The 1,454-nt window shown below is 44.2% G+C and overlaps 1 protein-coding gene across 1 annotated transcript; it reads left to right on the forward strand.

Moving 5' to 3' along the window:
* The first annotated feature begins 283 nt into the window (after positions 1–283).
* LOC107578951 (gap junction Cx32.7 protein-like) lies at positions 284–1,274 on the forward strand. The gene has a single exon (XM_016264847.1). The coding sequence runs from the start codon at positions 284–286 to the stop codon at positions 1,178–1,180; it is 897 nt and encodes a 298-aa protein (XP_016120333.1). The 3' UTR covers positions 1,181–1,274.
* The last annotated feature ends 180 nt before the right edge of the window (positions 1,275–1,454 follow it).

A 1,454-nucleotide genomic window follows, 5' to 3' on the forward strand; every position in this document is an offset into this window, starting at 1 on the left:
AAAAAAACACCAAGCTGAGTTGAAGACTGAATAGAGTATTGCTACTATCATTATCAATGTTTTGGGTTTTCAGCACAAAAACCTTGGTTCCCATGTACGTCATGGAAAAGAACCGGGTTTGTCTCCTGACTTGACGACAAACACAGTATTTTCTGAATCCATAAATAGTGCTTGCATAAAATATGTAAAAACAAATTATATCACTGCATATAAATTGCAGCCGGACTGCTATGTCCAATTAACGGTTTTGTCTTTTCTTTCAGGAATTCAATTAACATTAAAGATGGGTGAGTGGGACTTTCTCGGAAGACTGCTGGATAGAGTCCAGGCGCACTCAACGGTGGTGGGAAAAATCTGGCTTACTGTCCTGTTTGTGTTTAGGATTCTAGTCCTCGGCGCCGGTGCCGAAAGAGTGTGGGGCGACGAGCAGTCGGACTTCATCTGCAACACAGAGCAGCCGGGCTGCGAGAATGTCTGCTACGACCAGGCGTTCCCCATCTCACACATCCGCTTCTGGGTACTGCAGATCATCTCGGTGTCCACACCTACTCTGGCCTACCTGGGCCACGTCGTCCACGTCATCCATGTCGAAAAGAAAGTGAGAGAGATGATGAAGAAAGAGCTTCAGAATGAGCAAATCAATATGTTTCTCAAAAAAGGCTACAAATTTCCCAAGTACAGCAGGGACAATGGGAAGGTCAACCTTCGGGGGCGACTCTTGAGAAGCTACATTCTGAGTTTGCATTGCAAGATACTTTTAGAGGTGGGCTTCATCTTAGGCCAGTACTACATTTATGGCTTCACTCTTCAGGCCCAATACATCTGTGGCCGTTTTCCGTGTCCTCACAAGGTGGACTGTTTCTTGTCGAGGCCTACTGAGAAAACCATCTTCATTTGGTTCATGCTGGTGGTGGCCTGCATCTCTCTACTCCTAAATGTGATTGAGATCTTATATCTTTATTTCAAGAAGATCAACGAGTGTCTCAGTCGCAAAAAGGACTACACCATCACTCCTGTGACCCCGGTTGTGAACAGGAAGGACTTCAAAACTACAGATCAGCTGATTCTGAACTGGATGAACCGTGAGGTGGTGCTTCAGAGGAGGGAACTTGGCAATGAGGCAACCAAGAGCGTGGCTTCAGAGAACCACAGTGTTGACATGCAAGAGGTCCATATCTGATCAGCAGGTCTCTGTACGCAAAGGTTTTCACACGGTCAACTTGAGCAAACAGCCACTGATCCGAGTGACTCGTGCATGGTCAAGACCCCCCAACTTCAAGCACACTATGACTCTCTCTCTGTTTAACAAATCAATAATGTATTGCTGAAAATTCTTATCTGTTTTTCTTTGTTTTTTCTCATTTACGTCTGAAATTGTACTCTGTAGAAAGGTTCAATAAAAGTAAAGCTTCAAACTGTGTCATGTAAACTGTGTTTTTGGTATTGTTTTTTTT

This window comes from Sinocyclocheilus grahami, unplaced genomic scaffold (assembly GCF_001515645.1).
Source record: "Sinocyclocheilus grahami isolate Dianchi unplaced genomic scaffold, SAMN03320097.WGS_v1.1 scaffold12994.1, whole genome shotgun sequence".
Classification (NCBI taxonomy): domain Eukaryota; kingdom Metazoa; phylum Chordata; class Actinopteri; order Cypriniformes; family Cyprinidae; genus Sinocyclocheilus; species Sinocyclocheilus grahami.